The sequence below is a fragment of the Apis dorsata genome, unplaced genomic scaffold (assembly GCF_000469605.1).
Source record: "Apis dorsata unplaced genomic scaffold, Apis dorsata 1.3 scaffold_342, whole genome shotgun sequence".
In the NCBI taxonomy this organism is placed as follows: domain Eukaryota; kingdom Metazoa; phylum Arthropoda; class Insecta; order Hymenoptera; family Apidae; genus Apis; species Apis dorsata.
In genome coordinates this window covers 347,836-370,336 of record NW_006263609.1, presented here as the reverse complement: position 1 = coordinate 370,336, position 22,501 = coordinate 347,836, and the positions used below count along the sequence as shown (strand labels likewise).

General features: G+C 18.2%; 2 protein-coding genes across 3 annotated transcripts; one reads left to right on the top strand and one right to left on the bottom strand.

Moving 5' to 3' along the window:
- Nucleotides 1-2,791: 2,791 nt before the first annotated feature.
- LOC102679255 lies at nucleotides 2,792-4,970 on the top strand. The gene is made up of 2 exons (XM_031511686.1): nucleotides 2,792-3,395; nucleotides 4,495-4,970. Exons 1-2 carry the CDS (start codon nucleotides 3,048-3,050, stop codon nucleotides 4,942-4,944), a joined length of 798 nt encoding a protein of 265 aa, XP_031367546.1. The 5' UTR covers nucleotides 2,792-3,047; the 3' UTR covers nucleotides 4,945-4,970.
- Nucleotides 4,971-8,726: 3,756 nt separating this feature from the next.
- On the bottom strand, nucleotides 8,727-19,266 carry LOC102676830 (tetraspanin-7-like). 2 transcript variants are annotated; one of them, XM_006618169.2, is made up of 6 exons: nucleotides 19,058-19,266; nucleotides 15,296-15,484; nucleotides 14,916-15,086; nucleotides 14,340-14,471; nucleotides 12,537-12,721; nucleotides 8,727-8,881 (listed from the first exon to the last, which is right to left on the bottom strand). In XM_006618169.2, exons 1-5 carry the CDS (start codon nucleotides 19,259-19,261, stop codon nucleotides 12,566-12,568), a joined length of 852 nt encoding a protein of 283 aa, XP_006618232.1. In that variant the 5' UTR covers nucleotides 19,262-19,266; the 3' UTR covers nucleotides 8,727-8,881; nucleotides 12,537-12,565. The 2 variants fall into 2 exon arrangements, with proteins under 2 accessions (XP_006618232.1, XP_006618231.1); XM_006618168.2 differs by lacking the exon at nucleotides 8,727-8,881 and having other exon boundaries at nucleotides 11,792-12,721; nucleotides 19,058-19,265.
- Between the last annotated feature and the right edge of the window lie 3,235 nt (nucleotides 19,267-22,501).

Below are 22,501 nucleotides of genomic sequence, written 5' to 3'. Positions count from 1 at the left end.
TATATATATATATATATATATATATATATAATTTTCTTTTCTTTTATACAATGGTCTTTGGCTATTATTAATCGATTTCAGAAAAATGGTACGTTAGAGTATGAAAGTAATGTGCCAAATTCGAATGTTAGACGCATTCTGAAATGTTTTCCCTAGTATAGACTTTTGCATCCGAGTGTTATGCGTGAGAATCGTGGAATGAATATGTTGATGTGCCTATTTTGCTATTTTTTAAATGTAAGGCTAGAGTATAGATAGATAGTATACTTCTAATGTCTATTAATTATAAGTAGGTAGGACTGGGCAAATTATCATGGTCTCTGATTGGAATATGTTTTCGCGTGACAACTTGTTTCAGGAAATAAAATTAGAAAAATCGAGGATAAAGCTGAGATGAACGAACAATGTCATTTTTCCCTGGCTTCGCTTATCAATTTTTCGAATTTCGTGGTCGTAATCGCGAAGTAGATCTCAAAACGAATGTTGCACTCGAGATTTTGTACATGTAAATAATGATTATCACGATCATTAATTCTCTATGTGTATTTAGTTTCCGTCATTTAATCTTTTTTCTTATTTTTTTTTTTTTTTTTATTTGCACCTGAATTTGGAGCCTAGATTTAAATTTCAGCAGGCATTGCGCTCAAAAAAGGAAGTCGAAGAGACTCGACAAACTGTCACAAAAAGAACTGCAACGAATGGCTTCTTATCTTTTGGATCTCTTTTTAGATTTAAAGAATAAGTAGTCATTACTATTGCATCACTCGTTTTTTAGTAATAGTTAGTAATTGTTGTGTTGTCTGGCCATATTAATAATATCGAGATATTTGAAGTAACTTTTCATTTGTAAATTAATAATAAATTTTATATTAAATTCATTTTAATCATTAGTGTTGTATTGATGAAAGATCGTGTTTTTTCTATATTAATATTGCATTTATAAATTACCATATATTTTTTCCACTTATTGTAGAAATATATTCTTGTTTATGGATTACTAGTTGCAATCACAAAGATAAGTGTATTACGATAATTTCTAATATAACTATAATTTTTCGTTATTAGTATTTATGGCAAAAAGATATGAATGCATGAATTAGTTTTTATTTACACTTTTATAAATAATTGAAAAATACTTTATTGAGGATATCATTTTCTTTTATTTATTTTTCTTTTTTCTTTCTTTTTTCTTTTTTCTGTTGAACAAAATTTCCAATGTATTTTCCAATTCCAATAAAGCATTCTTCACATTTGAAATTTTAATATATTAGTTACAAAATAGAAAAAAATATTTCACTCACGGTTTGTTCAGATTTATATTAATTATTTTGATAATTATTTTGATAATTCTTCTGACTTTTTCATCATGTCTTTTTTCTCTTATGGAATATTATTCTCTTAGGAATATTTGTTACTGAAAATATTGTTGAAAAATGTTTCTTTTTTATCGATAAATGTTTCTTTTTTTAAAACTATGAATTTGCATAACAATATTTTTAATTTAATATTACTTTTCTTGGATATAAATTATTTTTTAATTATTAATTTAGTAATTGAGTTATAGCCACAAATTGAAGAATAAATAGAATAAAAGAATAAATAGAAAGAAAAGAAAAATAAATAGAAGAAAAGAATATATAGCTATAAAACTAAAAAACTAGATAAATCTAATTATCTGTTATTGGGTTCCATTAATTCTATTGTAGTTTATTTGAGGAAACTATTTTTCAACGGAATAGAACAAAAGAAATATTCTTTTTCTATCATTTATTCGATTTTTATAAATTTTAGAATCAAGCAAATATTTAGCTTTCTAATAAATAGGATTTATAAAAGATGTATTTAATAATTCTTCTTTTTATTTTTCATTTTCATCTTCTCTACTTTGATTTAAAATTTCTCAAAATTTCTCAATATTCCTATTTTTGGCAATATTATCATAAATCGTCAGCATTTCCTAAACTTTTTCCTTATTGTAAATAATTAATTCTTAATACTTATCCTTGATAGTTACATAATTTTATTTATTAGCCATTGTTTATTATCTTTATTATATTTTCTTTGATGATTTACATATGATTTATAAATCCTTGAAAATTATGACGACATTAGTATGAATATAGATAATATTAAAAGAATCTTTCAAATTTTTGATAGATAATATTTATAAATAAAATACTTTTAGAGATGTGAAAAAAGTTTTTAGAATAAATGTTTAAAACATTTTAGTTTAAAATGAAGAAATATAAGAATAAAATATGAATTATATTAGCAAATGGGATTTTCTACTAACAAAAATTCCAGTTCAAAATATGTACAAAATGTATGCTTTAATTATGCAGAATTAATTAATTATTAAGAATATATAATATACATTTAGGAAAATTTGTAGGGTGTTATGAATAATTATATTATTTGTAAAATCAATATGTATTTTATAATTTTATTTTATTATTATTTTTTATTTTATTATATATATAATATATAATATATATAATATATATATTATTATTATATATATATTATATATACATTACATTAATCTTTATTGACTCTAATTCTATTATTGACTCTTCTTTCTAAAAATAAAATATTACATTTATTTTATTAAAAACTCATGAATTATATATAGAAAAGAAGTTATATAATTATTATAAAAAAAGATTGTCTTAAGAAATATATTGGGAAACTATTTTATATCAGAAAAATTTTGTTTTTTAAGAATTTTATACTATCAAGTACAATTGATACCATTGTAAATATTAATATTATAATTGTAATATTTTAATTGTTCAATTAAAAATAAATCGCATTTGTATTAACCGCGTTTATGCATTAATCAACTTTTGGTCGACTGAGTCGATGCGAATAGAGACAATGTATAATAAATAGAAACTAATCTCAATCGACTTCAAAGTCGCTCGTATGTACGCAATATCAATCAGATCTGATCGTTTCCAGTATTCAGTATAATTGTACTAAGCATTATAAGATATATAAATATTAAGATAGTCAAGTGACAAAAGAAAGCGGATCTTGATTACAAAATGTCTAAATTCATTTGGACAATGGATAAAACGAATAAGTTTATTGAGCTATACAAGAAACATGAATGTTTATGGAATAATAAAAGTGATACGTATAAAAATTGTAAATTGAAGAAAATAGCAATAGAAGATATAATGCAAAAAATAAATTTTGAAGGTTTAACAATTACTACTATAAAGGAAAAAATCAGATCAATAAGAACAATTTATCGCCATGAATTGAATAAAATAATAAAGTCTCGCAAAAGTGAAAATGGAGACATATATAAACCAAAGCTATATATGGCGAAAAAAGTAGATCCATTTCTTCGTTCTGTGTCGGTTTTACGAACTAATATTTTAAAGACGGTAAGCAGTTAATAAAAAATACTGTATTATTAAAAAATTTTAAATATAATATTAAATTACAATCATAATGAGAAATGAGAAAATATAAATAATATAGAAAAAAAAAATATATTAAAATTTTTCATTTTATCTTGCTAATAAATTTCTTCTAAAAAATATTTTGCGTATGCATTATGAAGTTTTTGCGCTTTTCTAGAACAATAGTTATTTGTAATATCTCTAATGACACTATCTAATCTATCTCTGCCAATTGTTTTGCTTTTTATGTGTACAAAAAATTCATGTGTGTACAAAATTTTCTAATAATTCGTGTATTAAAATATTCATTGCATATATAAATTCCACGATTATTATATATATATTGTATGTATTATATTATACATATAAATTAATCAATATAATATAAAGCGCAAATAGTTTTAATAATTAAATAGATAATGTAAATATATTCATAAGTTATCGAATTTACATTAACAATATATTTTAAGAAAAATGAATATTATGATTATAATATGATAATAATTTTTTTTTGTAAAAAAATATTATATTTCAATAATTTAATTTTTTTAATATAAATATTTTTTAATTTATTAAGGACTAATAATGACATACAATATTATTAAAAAAAAATAGGATAATTTATATATCATGATACCAAGAAAAAAATATTAAAGAAATAGTTACAATAGTTAAAAAATATAGTACAAGTATTTTTTTTTAATTTTATGAAATTAATTTATGTAATTACATTTTATAATTTAGAATAATTTAAAAATTGAAGAAGAAATTGAAAAAAATATGAAAAAAATATTAAATTCTTAGAAATTTATAAACTATACTGCGAAAAAATAAATTCATAAATTAGGATTAATAGAGTGTATTTAACTTATTAATTATATTATATTTATATAATATATATTATAGTGATTTATGATCAAAAGTATATTTATAGAAATTTATAGAAAAAAATAAAATTATTTTTTTACATTAATAAATATATATTTATAAATTTTTTTAAAATTTTGAATATTTACTATTTCGATAATTATCGATAATTTCGATAATTGAAATTTGAAAATAAAATAGTTTTTCCTTTTAGAAATATTTTAGTAATTTTACTGATGATGTATTAGATAATAATGAAAACTCGTTATCATTAGTATATGATAACATTATGGAGACTTTAATAGAAGATAAAAAATTACAAACACAAACGACTGATGCGAAAATAAATAAAAAAGGGGCAATTGTTTCAGAAGAAATGGAATGTGAAAAAAATAATTCATTTTTTAAATCAGCACAAGAGAAACAAAAATGCATGGATATCTCTAACATGAACGAAAGAGTTGCATGTCCAGAAAATAATATATCTGAACGTTCGGAAGAAAATGAATTTGATATATTTGGCAAATCTGTGGCAGTACAATTAAAGCAATTTCCCCTACTCGAAGCTATAGAATGTCAAAAAAAAATTCAAGATATATTATTTATGCAAAGAATTCTCCTTTTTCGCAAGGAAACTTGTTCCAATAAAATATGTGATACTTAGCTTTATCAATTTGTCTCGTTTTTTTTTTATAAAAAGAAATTGTTATTTATTTTTTTTAAAATAACTCGAAGCTTTAGTAACAGTTGATAATAAATTTTTTAATTTTTTCGATAATATTTTTTTATGTTTGATTTAATCCTTTCAATTCTGGAGGAGCACATACGTTCCAATAAATATTTCTATGGAACAATATTTAAGAATTATATCTTTTACTATCTTTTATTTTTGTAGTATTGTTTCACTATATATTTCTATCACTGATTGATAGAAATCAAATAAATATCATACGAATTACATTACAATTTGATCAATACAGATTTTTGTATTCTCTATTTCTTAAAAAAAAAGAAATAAAAATTTGAATTGAATTTATAAAAGCTAAGTTAAAAGGATAATATAAATAATATATATTTTTGATAAAATAAAAATGTTTCTTATAATTAATAATCAGAATATTATATTGCGATTTTATTAAGATAACTACTATTTTGATTTAACTTCGTATTTTATTGATTCAACTTGCAATCCCTAAAGTATTTTTTTACATTTTCCGATTTTTTAAAACATTTAATGTTCTAGCAATTTTATCTATTTTCGATTCAATTGTTAATATTATATTTATTTTATGTATTTTTTTTTTTTTTAATTTTTATATGAATTTTATTGTATTTTAAAATATAGGACAAGTAAGCTCAAGCTATTGACTAATAATCGCCAGTGACAAGATTATCGCAATCATTTATTTTAAATAAGAACTTATAATCATTTGAAATTCGATTTATTTTTGTATTTCAAACAATTGAACCTAACTAAAGCCTAACTAAACCTAATTAAAGTATAATTTATGTAAATAATTGTATAATAATAATCTAATTAATTATTATATTTACATATAAGTATTATTACGAGTTGATGATCATTGTTGATGATCACAGTATGGAATAAAAAATTACAAGATGATCGATTGTTAATAATATATTGAAAATATTATTAAAATATTGATTTAACAGAATTATTTCTGAAACGTGTATGCTTTATTCCATTCTGTATAATTATAAATATTTCATAATAAATATTGTAAATATTATATATAAGTATATTATATATACTAAATAATTGTAAAATAAAATATAGAAAGACAATTTTCATGCTCATGTAACAATATATATAATAATTCAATTCATGTTTGGATTTTAGATTTATTTTAATTAAGTTCAATTCAATATTCACCAATCCAAATACAATAATTTATATAAATAAATATTATACAAAATAAATTTAGTTAAATATTTAATTTTCTGAAAATTAAAATAATGGCTATTATTAATCAATTTTATTAATTACTTACAAATCTGAATTTAAAAAATATTATAAATTAAAATTAAGATTTTAATTATCGATATATATTCCATTCTTTTTTTAATTGTAAAATTTTGTAATCCTTATTATTATTCATCTACTATTTAAATGGTATTAAAAAAATAATATTTAAAGACATATATTTGAATATCATTAATAGTTAACAACAAAATAATTTTGAATTTTAAGTTTTTTTTGCAATTATTTTTACATGTTGAGAATCAAAGATTTAACTAATTTGTAATCTAAAAATTATTAAAGAGACAGGAAAATTTTCAAATAAAACATTTTTTTCATTAAATATTTATTTAAATATTTGTAATATATATAAAATATTCAATATTTTACAGATTACTTATATGAAAACAATGTAATGTTAAACATTAATAATAATGTTAAACATTAATAATGATGTTAATATATCGATTAATGTGCTATATAACTTTAATATTATAAGTTTAAATAATTTAATTTAATAATTAAATTTAACTTTATATAACTTTGTAAATGTAAATTTAACTTTGATATACAATTATATCGTTTGAAATAATATAATATTTATGTTATATATATACATTTCTTAAATATGTATATAATTAAATATATCTTTTATAAGAAATTTAATAATTTATATATGATTTTGTAATTATTTTATATATGTGTAATTACAATTTTAAAATTACAGCTAGCTTTAATTAATTTGAACTAGCATAAAGAGAATATGAAGAAAATAGGAATGAAATATTTTATATTTCTTATGTATCTTATTATTAGAATGTATACATATATTGTGTATATTAATATAAATAATTCATTTATTAAATTTTGTAAAGTAATGCGAAAAATAAAGTTATCTATAATTTAACAAATACAATTGACATCCATTTTTGTTCGATTATTTCTTATAATTAATTTTCTTAGAATTAATTTCTTAATATGTTAAATTAAAATATTTTGAGAAAAAAAAATAATCAAATAAAAAGTATTTTTAAATTATATATTCAGAATATTCGTGATAAGCAAATATAATGTTATATGAATATTTTATTTCTCATTTAAAGAATAATAAATTTATTATAGATAAAACTATAATAAGCAATTTTATAGACTATTAAATATATTTATCCTTTTTGAAATTAACAAAATACGTAAAATATGACATTAAAATTTGTCTTATTATTTTATACAATGAAAAAATATAATGCATAGCATTTAAAAATATTTATGCAATAAATTTATAAAATGTTAAAAAATAAATTTATGAGATAAGATATTAAATTTTCAAGAAGCAATTATATTTTTATTATTTTTAATCTTTCCTGAGAAATATATAATATATATTAAAAAATTAATATATATATATATTTATTTATTTTAATTTAACAAGGTATAGATACAACGATATTAATTTCTATAATATTATATAAATATAAATGTTGCGCAACATAATTTTCAAAAATAATTCTCTGTAACAAAAAATGTATTTATATCTTTATAAAAATATCATAATAAAAAGAAAATGTATTTTGTCGATATATAGATTTTTAAATCTATATTTCTATCATTTTTTCAAAAAAAGAAAACATTCAAAAAATATTTTTCTATAATCGAACTTTACATATCATATATAATTTTGTAATTGTTTTTAAAATATATGTTTACTTTAACTTATATATATAATATATGTTATATTACATATAATAATAGTATATAAATACTTGTTCAATGAAAGAATAAATACCATATTAAAGATCGAAATTAAATTTTCTTCGTTTTTCATTAAATTATATTGTCGTTAAAAATTAAAACGTCAATAGGAAATATTTTATCATAAATTAATAATCGATATGAATTGTTATAAACAATTGTTATTAAAAAATTATTCTGATTAATTTTTTTAACTGATTTTTATTTTTTAATTTTGTCGTTAATTTTTTAATAACAAAACAACAAAATGTTTTAAATTATTTAAATATCGGTATGACAAAATTATTGATTTTTTTATTTATATTGAAAATGAATGTAAGAAATTTAAGCTTTTATTAATAAAATCTAATATCGTAAAATTATAATTTTCAAATTATTTTAATAATTAATTTAAAACATTATTTATACAAATTTATAATTAATCAAACATATAATTATCATTAATTATATACTTTTTTATATATTATTTAAACAATATTTTGAAATTTTCAAAATTTTAATTATTTATTAAATTTCAAAAATATTTTTATAAAAAATTTATAATCTGTTATATATGTAATATACGAAAGATTAAAAAAAATAGATAAGAATAATAAAAATTTATATATATGTATAATATGTAATTATATATATTTTTAAAATCAATAACATTTTATAATATAGTCTTTATAGTTTCTATAGTCTCTGTAGTCTCTATAATCTCAAGATATAATTCAATTCGAATAATCTTTCAATTTACTAATAACAAAGAAAATATATATTTGGATCCTTAATATTACTATAAAACAAAATAACCGTTTAAAATGATTTTAATAATCAAATGTAGAATCCTGTTCATCCATTTGTAATTGGACTGCTGCCCCATAGCAACCTGTAATTTTATTTATCACGAATTATTATCTATTTATATGTTTTCATTTTAACACCTTTTTCTATCTATATATTTTTATCTTCATATCTAATTTTTTTTATAATAATTAATACATTTAGTTGGAAATTATTGTATTATATAAAATTATTATTCAATTAATTAACATTTTTGATAATTGTATTTGTTGCTATTGTATATGATATGATGCTATTGTAATGATAGCATACATGCAATGATATAAAAAATAAAAAGTGTAATTAATAAAAAGAAACATCATACAATAATATAATTAATTATTGAATTTTATCTTCGATTAAGCATTAATGATAAATGTTTAAATTAATAATTTAATAATTAATATTTGAATGAAGTAAAATTTTAATACAAGAGAATTTTATTTTATTTTAAAAAATAATTTAATTTTATATGTTATTATCAAAAATTATTATATTATATATAAGTTATTGTATATATATTATATAATGTTATAAATATATGAAATGTTTATTATATATAATATTTATAATATATGTAAATATAATAATAGATTTTAATTGAAAAGAGATATTACGAAAGATTGATGGCAATTCATGTGTTAGAAATTCAATCAAATTATGATATATATTTTGCGATATAAGTTAGCAATATTTGAAAAAATAAATGCTATAATATGTGTATACATACATATATCAAAGAAATTGCACAAGATTTTCTTTTTAGATAAAAAATAGAATATGAAAAATGAAAAATTAAATATTAAATCTTAATAAATAATATAAATATTAATAACGATAGATTATATTTTAAATATTTGAAAAATTGAAAAATTGTTATAAAATTATAGAAAAAAAATCACTGATTTTATTTTAAAATAAAATTTTAAATTTGATTTTTTTAAAAATAAAATTAAAAAATTATATCCACAAATAAACTAACAACTATTGTAAACAAAAAAAAGTTGCATTAAAATATATATATATATAAGTAGCAATATTATTAATATTAAATTAAGAAATGATTTTAGAAGATATGAATATAGTAACATATCAAATTAAAAAAGAAAATCACTATTTAAGATAAATTTCATTCTTTTTTTAATCAAATAAAATATGAAATTCCTTTTTCGATTCTTTCATATATCACTGTCTCTGAATCAATTGAATTTTTTGTTATCAAAATCTATAAATACTATGATTATATATAGTATAATAATATATAGTATATAATATATGTAAATAAATAATACATATAAATAATAATATATAGTATAAGTTTTATAATATATTGGTAATTTGACTATACAGTATAATGATTCAAAGAAGACATTGATCGTATTTTAATTTATTTAACTTGATAATTTTAATTTTAAGAAAAGTTTGTGTACATGTATATGAGCATAAAGAATGTTTTTTATCTATAAAAAATATCTTTGAGGGAGTGAATACCTAAAATTTTAGCATTTTTTAAAATTTTGTAATGCAATTTTGTATGGGAATTTTTTTAATATAATTAAAATAAAATGATACATATTAAAAATTAAATATTTATTACATGAAAAATTATATATTTTTTGTATTATATAAAGTTATATTTAAAAAATTAAAAAAATAAAAAAAATTGTTTTTTTTTTTGATGACACTTTGTATTTGGAATAATTTTATTTGAATATTTTAATCATTTTAAGAAAGATAAAATCAATGCTTAAACTTTCAGTGTTTTTTTTTAAATATAATAATAGTAATAATAATAGTAAGTAAAAATAGAGCAAAAAATTTTTCATATTTAATTTTTAATATTGTATAACTTTGTTGTAAGAAAATTCATAAATAGAATTGTATTTAAAATATTGAAAAAAATAGTAAAACTTCGGAGATTGATTTCATTCTCTCAAAAATATTTCTTATCGATAAAAATAAATATATTTTTTTATAATTTATTACGCTTTATATGCACACAGATTTTCATTAGAATCAAAATTATTATTATATTAGATGAATTTTTTTATAATATAGTAAACCATTAATTTTTTGCAGAATTGTCTATGAAACAAATCTATTTTTTAGTTTTATATTGTTATAAAACACATTTTATCAATTTTCTGAAGTTAACAAATTTGGAAACATCAATTTATAATTTCATGTGACATTTATTTATGTTATTTTTCATTTATTTTATATTTATAATATTTATAATATAAAGTAAAATTAGAATGAATTAAACAAATATATGAAAAATAGNTATATATATAAATACATATATATATATGCAGGATTTTAATACTATTTGTTTCTAGTATTTTTTTTATAATTGATAAAGTTGATGAAAAATAGAAGAAGATAAAGTTTTACTATTTTGTATAAAACAATAACCTGAATAAGTTTCTTATTATTTACAAAACTATTATCTTAAATTGATATTTATAATTTATATATTATAAATATCATATAGCATATTATTATATATAAATATACTATATCAATTGTAATATACTTGATATCATTTAATTATGGTTCAAAAGATTTTTTTATTATATGGTCGTAAATGATAAAAAAACAATGAATTGGCCAATGTTGTAAATATCTCTAAAATATTCATTTAATTTTTATATTTTAAATAATCTTAAATTTTATCATAATTGATTATTGAATTCGTTATTTATTTTAATATAATTAAAATATTACAATTACTAATTTGAAAATATTCATTTTATCATTACATTCATTAAAAGAAAAAATCATTAAAAGAAATGTATTCAATTTATCATCTATGTATAAAAAGTAATATGCATTGAAATATTTTTTATGCATTTTGCTGTTGTGTAAATTAAATAAAAAGTTTTGTTTTCTTTTTAATTTTGTTTCAATGTGATACTTTACATGCAATTAATTTTATAAAGAAACATTAGAACAATAAATCACATGCGTTATCAATTTTTATTTACTTAATTTGTAAAAATGATAAAAATGCTCATTAAACATATTGAAAAACTCGCATCTTAACCAAATAATTTAATATTATTGATTTGTAATTTTTTTTCATGCAATTGCACTTTTTATTAAAATTTGCTATTTTTATTTCCTGCAATTAGAAACAATTATACTTTCACAAATATTTATTTATACAAACATAAAAATTGTTTAAAATTATCAATATTTTTTCTGTTTGTATGCAATAATAAAATTATTGAACTATTTAAAAAATTATTAATTTTATTTTTTGTTCTTTTTTTTTTTAATAAAATCAAAAGGAAAAAAGAAATAATTATTTAACATATTCTATATAGATAGAACACATGCTAACTTTCCATTCAAGTTATTAAAGACATGCTTTACATGCATTTTGAATGAAAAGTTTCAATACATACATAATAAATACATATGACACAAATATATGTGAAAAAAGTTATTTGAAAAAAAAAATTGGCCTATTATAATTTAATCATTTTTTAACAACATTATAATATTTATATCATATAATTTTGAACATAATAGAAAAATAATGATTCTGATCTATACGTTAACAGCACCTATAGTTAATAGTCTCGTTCTTTATGAAATTTTGGTACGCAATCGTGCAATTTTTCGAAATTATTAATATGAGAATCGAGATTTGTTTTTTAAAACGCTGTTCTTCCAAGTGTGGGGATTTTTCTTACGGCGAGTTTTTCTGCAAACGACGAAAACTCTAAGCAACCTGCTCGTACTTGACTTTATTGATGTTGCTGGCTAAGCAACATGCTAGGAAAACGCCTATAAGTGGGAAGAACGCTACACCAACTGCTATTCCAGCAACCAGACCGATATTACCATTTATGAAATGCAATACACGAGTGTAGCAACCCTGAAAATTAAAATGTAAGCCTTATTAGTTTATTGCGTTAGATAAATTTTAAGATGACGATAAATATGTTCATTTCATTTCATTTTGTGCAAGATGATAAATTTTGTAATAAAATATTTTTATATATTCAATATAAAAAGGGAAATCTAATGTATCTTTTTGTGTAAAAACTTTGACTTCAGATTAGGTTAAGATAAATAGGAAAAGATTCGAAGATTAAAAACATTACATAGAACTCAGTTCTTTTAACTATTAAAAATACAAATATTCATAAAAATAAGTTTTCTTAATGATTGAAAAAATATCAATAAATAAATTGCAATGAATAGAGAAAATTTAAAAGTAATTATTATAGATTATCAAAAAACAATATATCTTCTATAAACTTAAATAAATAATTTATAACTAAAATAAATAAAAAAATTTGTTTTTTAATTTTCTGTAGTTTTTATTGTTTTCGCATAAAATCACTAACATATTTCTATTGATATTCTATCGAATGATATTTTATTTATAGAAATTGCACAATTTGTATATAATGAAATATAATGCAAATATGTTAAAAAAATGTACATTATGTAATATTGTTAAAAAAATTTTTAGCATTTTTGATAATTGATTAATTTTTTTATTACGATGAAATTACGATTGCAGTATTTTATTACGATAAATTAATAAAAAAATTTTTAGCATTTTTGATAATTGATTAATTTTTTTATTACGATGAAATTACGATTGCAGTATTTTATTACGATAAATTAATAAAAAAATTTTTAGCATTTTTGATAATTGATTAATTTTTTTATTACGATGAAATTACGATTGCAGTATTTTATTACGATAAATTAATAAAAAAATTTTTAGCATTTTTGATAATTGATTAATTTTTTTATTACGATGAAATTACGATTGCAGTATTTTATTACGATCACAACTATATATATATATATATATAATTAATACTTAAATTAGGTGAACAAAATGTAACAGCATTGGATAAAACGATTGTAAAAAAAAATTAATTAGATAAGCTAATAATATTACTCTGCACAATTAGAATTGTTTAATTAAAGTATAATGATAACTTGGATTATTTTTGGATAATTTAATACTTTGGCATAAATATACAATTAATAATACACATATATAGTCAATTACATAAGTATTTTAACAAATTTTTATTTTTAATGAAATTTTGTAAATATATAGAGCATAATGAATTACTTCATATTTTAGTACTTTTTTCGTTTTTTTAAATATAATTTTGTAGTGGTATGAAATAAAACAAAATTTTAAATTATAAAATATTTACTTTTTAATGCTCTATCAATCTATTATGAAAAATGAAATTGAAAAATATTAAAACTTTTAAGGATTGATATCATTTTCTCAAAAAAATTAAAAAATGTCGATAAAAAATTGCTCCATATAATTTATTATGTTTTACATAATAACGAACTTTCAATAATCAGGTTTTTTGAGGGGATGAATTTATTCATAATATATGATTTAGGAATTTACGAATTACAATATTAGGAATATATGAATATTTATGTGATATCATAATTATCTAAATTCTTTACTTTAGATTTTTTATATATATTTTTTTCTATCTTACCTGTGTATAAATATTGTTTATATCATTAGTGTCACATATATTCGTTGGTACTTTACAACATGATAGCGAAATTTCCTTTGGCGGAGACATATTTAACCAATCGGTGTAACCTCTGTTACCACAGCAATGTAGCTAAAAATAAAAAATAAATATTATTCATGAAAACCTAATTATAATTTAATATTATATAATAATTTAGTTTATTATGTTCTTGTATTATAATTACTATTAATATTAATTTTATATATCTAATGAAACTTTATGTGCATACGTATTGTATAATATAATATATAGAATTTATCATTTAAATTTGATCGATTGATCATTTGATCGATTTGATAGTTAAAAAGTATTAAGTTAATTTAGATATATATGAATTTTTTATATTAATATTATGTTAATATTTATATATTTCAAAATACATATATATATATATATATATATATATATATAGAGTGTCTTAAAAATATTGGAACATCAAATTACAAATGTTTCAATATTTTTTGAAATATTTCTATAAATATAAAAATTTTTAACAATTAATTAATAATTGATTTTTTTTCACTAATTTCTTACAGTGGATTGCATAGTGTCGATATTAGCGCTTTTTCTCTCATCTAATCCATAAACAGACATGGTTTCATTGAGATCTTGATCGAATTTTTCATTTAAATTGGTACGATAAGCATAAATCGATGCACCAGCTGCAAGTTCCAATAATGCAACAACAGCTAAAAACGCACCATACTGTAAACAGATATTTTTAACAAATACTTCACACATAAAATTGATAATAAATTGATAATTAATAAATAATTAACTATTAAAATTCATTAAATTCTTATTTAATTAATAATATTTAATTAATACAATAATTCTAATAATTAATAAAATGTGCAGATTTTGTTATATCAAATTAATATCAATGTCAATAAATAATATACAATTTGATTTACCAAATATAAGAGAGCTGGATGACCACGAGTTGTACAACAACAGGCAAAAGTTGCTATCAAAGTTAAGATAGCGCCCAAACTAGCTAATGCCAATAGAGCTGTTCTACTGCTTTCTGCACTTACATCTATATAATCACGAAGTTGAATTCTCACCCAAATACCAATGACCATCATCAATATGCCAAATACCTATAATATGAATATTTATATAACTTTTTTTATAGTGAAATATCATTACAATATTATAATTTAATCTAAATTATAAACAAAGATTATTATTATATTAAATAATTTTTATTCAAAGATACATTCAAAAATAATTCTGATAAATTATAAAAATTAAATAATTTTCCAATATAATAAATTGAATTATAAGTTATTAATTAGATATAAATTGTTCTTTTATAATTTTATATCAATAATATAATATTGAGAATTTTGTTAATTTATTTCTAAAATTTTATTTATTTTATTATCAATATTTTTATAAATTCAGAAGAAAATTTATTAATATATATTGGCAATTTTTAATATATGATTTATAAAATTTTACTAATATTAATTAGTTCAATTGTAAATTAGAAATAAAACTTTATAGATTATATGTTCGTAAATTCTCATAAAATTAATCAAATATGAATTTAAATTTTGTGCATTTATTTTATTTATAATGTATATATTATTGTTGATAAACAAATTCATAATTAACAAACATTTATATAATTTCTAAATTGTATATATTTTTTATACATATGTGGAATTAATATCGATTTTTAATTTTATATTATATATTGATAATAAATATTATTTATTTTATAATTCAATTTATTATATTTCTTTTGTATGTAGTAAGTAGTCTTTTTACTTGATTAAATTAAAAGATTAAGTTCAACATGAACAGATGTTGTACTTTTAATGATTTCAGAGAAAAAGAGGTTACAACGATAACATTCATATAGGTATATATTTAGAGGAAGTTGATAGCAAGAATGCTGATAACAAAGTAATTAATAACTTACCAATGTAAGGTGAAAACTTTCAATTTAAATTTTCAATTTAAACAAATAGAAATATAAAAGAAATATAACTTTAAAAATATTTTTTTTAAAGTTATTCTTATTTTTAATAAAATAATATTGGATTATATTTCAATATCAAATAAAGAAATATCTGTTTGTAATAATACGTTCTTGTTTTTAATTTAACAACAATTTAATTTGTTTTAATTTAACAACAATTTAATAAAATCTAAAATTTAAATTGTTGAATGAATCAATGAAAACTTACAATGAAATCTTTATTTTCATGAAATTATTATTATTAAATTATTAAAATTTTTTTGATATCAATTAATAATTATAAGTTCTTTTAAATCTTCTGTGAACTTTTTTATGTTATATGTAAATAAGTTATATGTAAGTAAGTTATATGTAAATGATATGTAATAATTGTGAATTTTATTAAAAATTTTTTTTTTTGGTTTTGTTCTAAATATATCTTTTTTAAAATTATTTTTCTCTAAATCATAAGTGAAAATTAATTTTAAAAAATTTAGCAAATTCAAATTTTATAATATTTTTTCATTTGTTATATCTTTCTTTATTATTCTTTTTTCGTATATTTTTTTAAAAATGGCCTATAAACTGAATAAAGTAGAAGATTCATATAATTATATAATAGAATCAATCAATATATAATAATATATATTTTTTTAAATCCAATTTTAGAACAGATTTTAAAAATTAATGAAGATTTTCAAATTGATTTAATCATAATATAATAGAGTAATAGAAAATATATATATATATCTTGAAAAGAAAATATGCTTTATATAAAAAACAAAGAATAAACTTAAAAAAAAATAAATATTTCAAATTTATTTATTTATTCAAATTATTATTATTTATTTATTTCAAATTCAGATCAATGATATAATGTTATAAAAACAACCATATTCCGATTACGTGTCACCTTCAAGAGCAGAAATATGATTTAGTGACATTGAAAAAAATTGATCTTACCATGAAATATGATCTTATTACAATCTCTTGATATTTCATCTATGGGTGGTTCTCGATAATATTATATGTCTCATTAGATTTTTTGTAAATAAATTACTAAAGATAGATATGAATTTATATTAATATTAATATTTTTTTTATTTTCCTAAATAATCCGTTGATGTTTTTAATATTTGTAAAAAAAAAACAATATTTTAATATTTATTTCATTTGTATTATAATATATGTAATTATAATACTATATTATAATAAATATTAAAAATTAATAAACGAAAATTAGAAAAAAATAGAGAAAATAATATAAATAACAAAATGAAATTAATAATATAAAGTTCATATTTAAACAAAAATTTAAGGCACTTAAGATATCTAAAATAGAAATATAATATTATATTACATAATATAATATTAATATAAATATTTATATTTGATTTTTAAAAACTATTTTAATAAAAAATAAATTTTATAATATTTTTATTTATTAATTTTTTATATAATAAAAAGAAAAATATTTCAAAAAGAAAATATTTTTGTTTTTTTATGTGAAAAAAAAATTTATAAAGAAATAAGAACATATCTATAATTATAAAATTGTGATAAAATTTTTATTTATTGAACTTAACAATTATCGTATTACATAATATCATATTACATAATAAATATATTACATAATTAAAAAAAAATAAATATACTTGAATTTTTTAATAAATTATTAGTTAACCAATTAATATACATATAAATAAATTTAATTAATATATAATAAATTTAATTTAATGACATCGTAATTATTTCAATACGTAAATTTTGATTTTTCATATGAATAATTTCATATAAATAAAGTATTTATTTATCCATTGACAACAAGAAAAATCAATTAATTTATCAAGCAAAATAATGAGTAGTTTTTAATACTATTAAAGTGTTAAAAAAAAATTTATTTTATATATTATGTCTTATTTGTATTATTTATAATTATTTGTATAATTAAAATATAAAATAAAGATTTCGATTCTTATAATGTCGTGTTATTATAAATATTTGAATCAATTAAAAATTAATAAAATATAAATTAAATTTTTTTAAATATTAAAGTTGTAAAAAATTATGAAGGAATATTTTCGAAAAAAATTTTTGAAGAAGAAATAAAACTTTAAAAAATAAACACAATACAAATAAATTAAGATAGAAATTACTTTTTAAATTTTATTATTTTCAATTGTTAAGATTTTTAAAGTTTATTTATGTAGAATAGCAAGGTTTTAGTTAATCGTTAATATTTAAAAATATTAAATTTCATATTATTCTTTTACATATAATATTACATCCAATTATTAACAAATAGTCACTAAATTGAAAATATATATTCATTTTGAATATTTATTTAAAATTTCAATTTTTTGCAGAATTTCTTAAAAAAATATATCTATAAATAATTTTTGTCAGTAAGCTTGAAAAAAAAAAATCACAATATATTTTAATGATCTCAAAAACTTGAAAAATATTGCGTCATCTCGTCAAAACGATTTATACGTAAACATTTACAAATATAAATAAAATATAATAAGTACAAAAAAGAATTTGAATAAAAAAAAACGGATAATTCGGATAATAACACGTCAACACGTCAGCGAGACGATAACATATTGTGCAACAGTTGGGTGCAAGGTATTCCAAGATAACAGGCTTTCTCGAATCTACGTGTCAAAGGTGGATTACATCAGATGAAACGTCCTTCTCTTACCCAGAAAACACAGTTGAAGAGCATCAGTAGGGTCTTCATGCAAGCCATAGTGGCCACAGTTTCCAAACGTTTCGTCATTTTGCTCGTACAGTTCTTGCTTACTCTTATGGTATTGAATGTAGTGTCACAGTTCAATTTTCGGCTAATACGCACTACACCCTTGGACGAGTAAGAGAAGTCGATCGATTTGCTGCGGAATTGCATGAACTTATGTGTTGCGTGCGTGGCTTTCCCCACCAGTCAGTGCATGCGCGTTGTAGGATCTGTTCATCCTGTCAACGACTTTCGTATCAACTATATGACTTTCGGATTAATTGTAAAAATATTTCAATTGATATAAAAAATGATTCTTGGTACAATAAAATTGAAGAAAATAAATGGAGGATGAAATAGAAATAAATATTTTTATTTAGAGAATTTGACAAATAATTTTAAATAGTAGTTTATTGTTATTATATTGTTATTATATTTTTGCAAAATTGTTTATTTGAAAATATGAATGAGCAATCGTTTAAAGTAGATAAAATTCATTCATTACTATTTTTTATTCTATTGATTCATATTATTGTGATTCATTATTATCATTCATGTTTATTGATTTCTATATGAAAATATCAGTATGAAATAATAATATTTTAAACGAATATGAATTAATTTTTAATAATAATTTGATATGTACTATTTCATATAAAATATATATTAATCAAATGATATTCAATAGCTATATTATATTCAAATATATATTATATTCATATATATTATATTCAAAATTGTTTTTCTTAAAAATTATGCAATATTATATTATTTTTTTTAAAGAAATATCTCATTATATAATTTACTAAACTTTTATATATCTATTATATACATATAGGATATTAATATAATGTATACGATATGATATATATAGTTCGAAATGTCAATTATAGATATCAAAATAAATACAAATGCTGGTTTACAAAAATATTAGTTAAGCAAGTTTATTTATAAGCAATTGAATATTAGATGAAGCAAAATGGGAAACAGAATGTAACGAAAATAGATCTATTTCAATACAAATATGGAGAAATCTATTATAAATATACAACTAGAGAATTAATACAATTACTATGAATTTTCTGCAATTGGAATTAATTTCTGAAAACTAGCTATAATATTTATATATAGTATTAATTAAATATAATACAATCGATATTTGAATTTATATATTTCTTGAATATGAATATCAATTAAAATTAACGTTAGAAATAAAAGAATTAAAACAAAAATTAAATATACTTTTCTGAAATTAATAAATTGTAATTCCTATTTTAATTTTTTAAATACTTAATTCAATACTTTCAAGACAAAATATTAATTCCATTCTCAAACAAAACTTTTTTCTTCTTTTTTTATTTTAAAATAGTCATAAATTCAATATTTTATACTTAAAAAATTGAGAAAACAATGAATAACTGTTCGATACATATCGATTTTGTCATTCAATCACCTATCATATACGTATCGATTTTGCATTGAACATGTTAAATATCTTTTTTCGTTTTCAAGATATACGTGTAATGCATATTATTTTAACTGTATTGTACGATTAATATTATTTATGTGATTTTACTACTTTTATTAAATTGTACTATGCATTCAATCCTATATATAAGTAACAATTAATTAATAAATAGTATAGAAAGTTAATTATTTGAAGATAAGATAAAATATTATGGTTTTTAAAATGTATTTAAATGTTATAACTTATTAATTCTCTTCGAAAAAATTCTATATTTCGTAAAATCATTTAAATATTATTATAATATTAAACAAGAAAACAATAAAATATTATGATTTATAAGGAAAAGATAACAATATAATAAAAATAAATCTTTAATAATTCTATAATACAATTTATTAAACATAAGCATTAATATAATTATAAGTTATATTATTTTTTTATTTTTTCTTTCATAAATATTATATATATCTATACAATTGTATTTAAATAGATTACATCAATTCTATATTATTATTTTTTTAATTAATTTTATTATTTTAAATTTATCGAAACTGTTAGTTTTAAAATTTAAAAATTTTTTGAATATTTTTTGTTTATATGATTTCTTTATTTCGTAAAAATCTTTTTCTTCTAAATTTATTAAATATATATAAAGAAAATAATAATAAGAATATAATTTTTAAAATTCATGATCTTCCTTATAGTTAAGTTATATTGCGTTATCATGTAATAGGATCGTATAACAATCTCTATTATCTCTCATAACTGATATCTTTTTCGATAAAACGATGGTTTTAATACAATTTTGTTTCACACTTATCCTTGAAAACGCAAACATTTTTAATTAAGAACCATTTTTCATTAGAAGTGACAATATGTTAATTTTAAAGGTCTTGTTTATTTGTTCGCTCTTTAACTTAAATTCCAAAATTTAACAAAATTTTCATGTATTTAAACTTTTGATGTCATTCAGAAATATTATGTATAACAGGATATATTAGATTAATATTTTTTTCGAAAACATTTTTAAAAAAAGTGACAAAGAGAAAAGTTTTACTACTATTATCAGTCTTATCAACATATTATATTATAAATATAACATTCATTTATTCCTGACCTTGTTTGATTGAAGGTCATAATAAATATATATAATCTAATTAAAATTTATATTTGATTAATTTAAAATTATAATCCAATTATTTAATTATTCGTACAAATACAATCGTTCAATTGTATGTTAACTAAATTTTTAATTTTGTATAATGAAGAATATTTTAATATTTTAATATTTTAATATTTAAAAAATTACGATTTCAAAATGTTTGAATATTTTGATTTGATATTACAAAAAAATTTGAAAATTATTTACAAAATCATATCAGAAAAAAATATAAAAAACAACAATTTTTTTGTATCAATAATTAAAAAATTGCAAATTTTTCATAAATCATTTGTGTCGTTTCATATTATTATTGTATTATTAATATTCTACAAGATATTAAAAAGATTTACCAGGTATAATGTGCTTGCTTTTTTAAAGAAAAAAAAATAATTCATTTTTAAATAAAAATGTTATATGTCCATTTAAATTTCATAACAAAGAAAAGATTATTGAATTGCGCAACATTACGTGACGCAAATAATTTTGTCAAAGAAACAGAGAAACAGAGATTAATTATATAAGAAATAGAGATTAAGGTTAATTGAATTTTTTCTCGATTATATATAATTATATGAATAATAAATAAGATCTAATGTAAACTTTTTAACAAATTATAATGAATTTCATATATTTTTATTTTATTTTATTTTTTCACAATTCATATAAAATAATTCAACAAATATAATTTAAGGAATTTTTAGAATTTTATCATATTAGAATATAAATGGCATTCTGTTCTATCAATGGCATACAATATGACAAATAATACATTAGAATCTTA